This window comes from Meleagris gallopavo, unplaced genomic scaffold, assembly GCF_000146605.3.
Source record: "Meleagris gallopavo isolate NT-WF06-2002-E0010 breed Aviagen turkey brand Nicholas breeding stock unplaced genomic scaffold, Turkey_5.1 ChrUn_random_7180001881194, whole genome shotgun sequence".
Taxonomy (NCBI): domain Eukaryota; kingdom Metazoa; phylum Chordata; class Aves; order Galliformes; family Phasianidae; genus Meleagris; species Meleagris gallopavo.
The window spans coordinates 1-523 of NW_011145377.1; the positions used below are offsets into that span (position 1 = coordinate 1).

At 60.2% G+C, this 523-nt stretch overlaps 1 protein-coding gene across 1 annotated transcript; it reads left to right on the forward strand.

The window, feature by feature from the left end:
• Positions 1 to 56: 56 nt before the first annotated feature.
• On the forward strand, positions 57 to 523 carry LSM12 (LSM12 homolog; the record flags this gene model as incomplete). The annotated part of the gene is made up of 2 exons (XM_031557623.1): positions 57 to 274; positions 360 to 523. Coding segments are annotated over 2 exons (311 nt in total), but the record flags the coding sequence as incomplete, so codon positions are not given.

Here is a 523-nt window from a genome sequence, read left to right on the forward strand (position 1 = left end):
CGTGGCCCAGGGAGGGGGGGTCTGCGTTGTTTTGTGTCACCCCTAAAAACCTGCAGGCGGTCAGCGGGATGCGTCGGGTGGTGGAATGGGAATTGGGTGGGGGGGAGGACACGGCTGGGCTGATCCTTCTGCCCCCCACCCCCGCAGCATTAAGGACTGTAAATGGCAGGAGAAGAACATAGTTGTGATGGAAGAAGTCGTCATCGCCCCCCCGTACCAGGTGGAGAACTGTAAAGGCAAAGAGGGCAGCGCGCTGGGGCACGTACGCAAAATAGTGAGTACGGCACAACGGGGGGAGGGGGCAGTGGGGGGTCACCCCCTCCCCTCCCCAGCCATGCTGAGCCCCTCCCCACCCACAGGTCGAGAAACACTTTAGAGATGTGGAAAGCCAAAAGGTAATGCAGCGTTCACAAGCACAGCAAACACAGAAGGAGAGCGCCCTGTCGTCCTGAGGCCTGCCGGCACCGATGTCCTCCCTGGGGAACGGGGCAGCTCGCCGATTCCAAACCTTAGACTTTAAAAC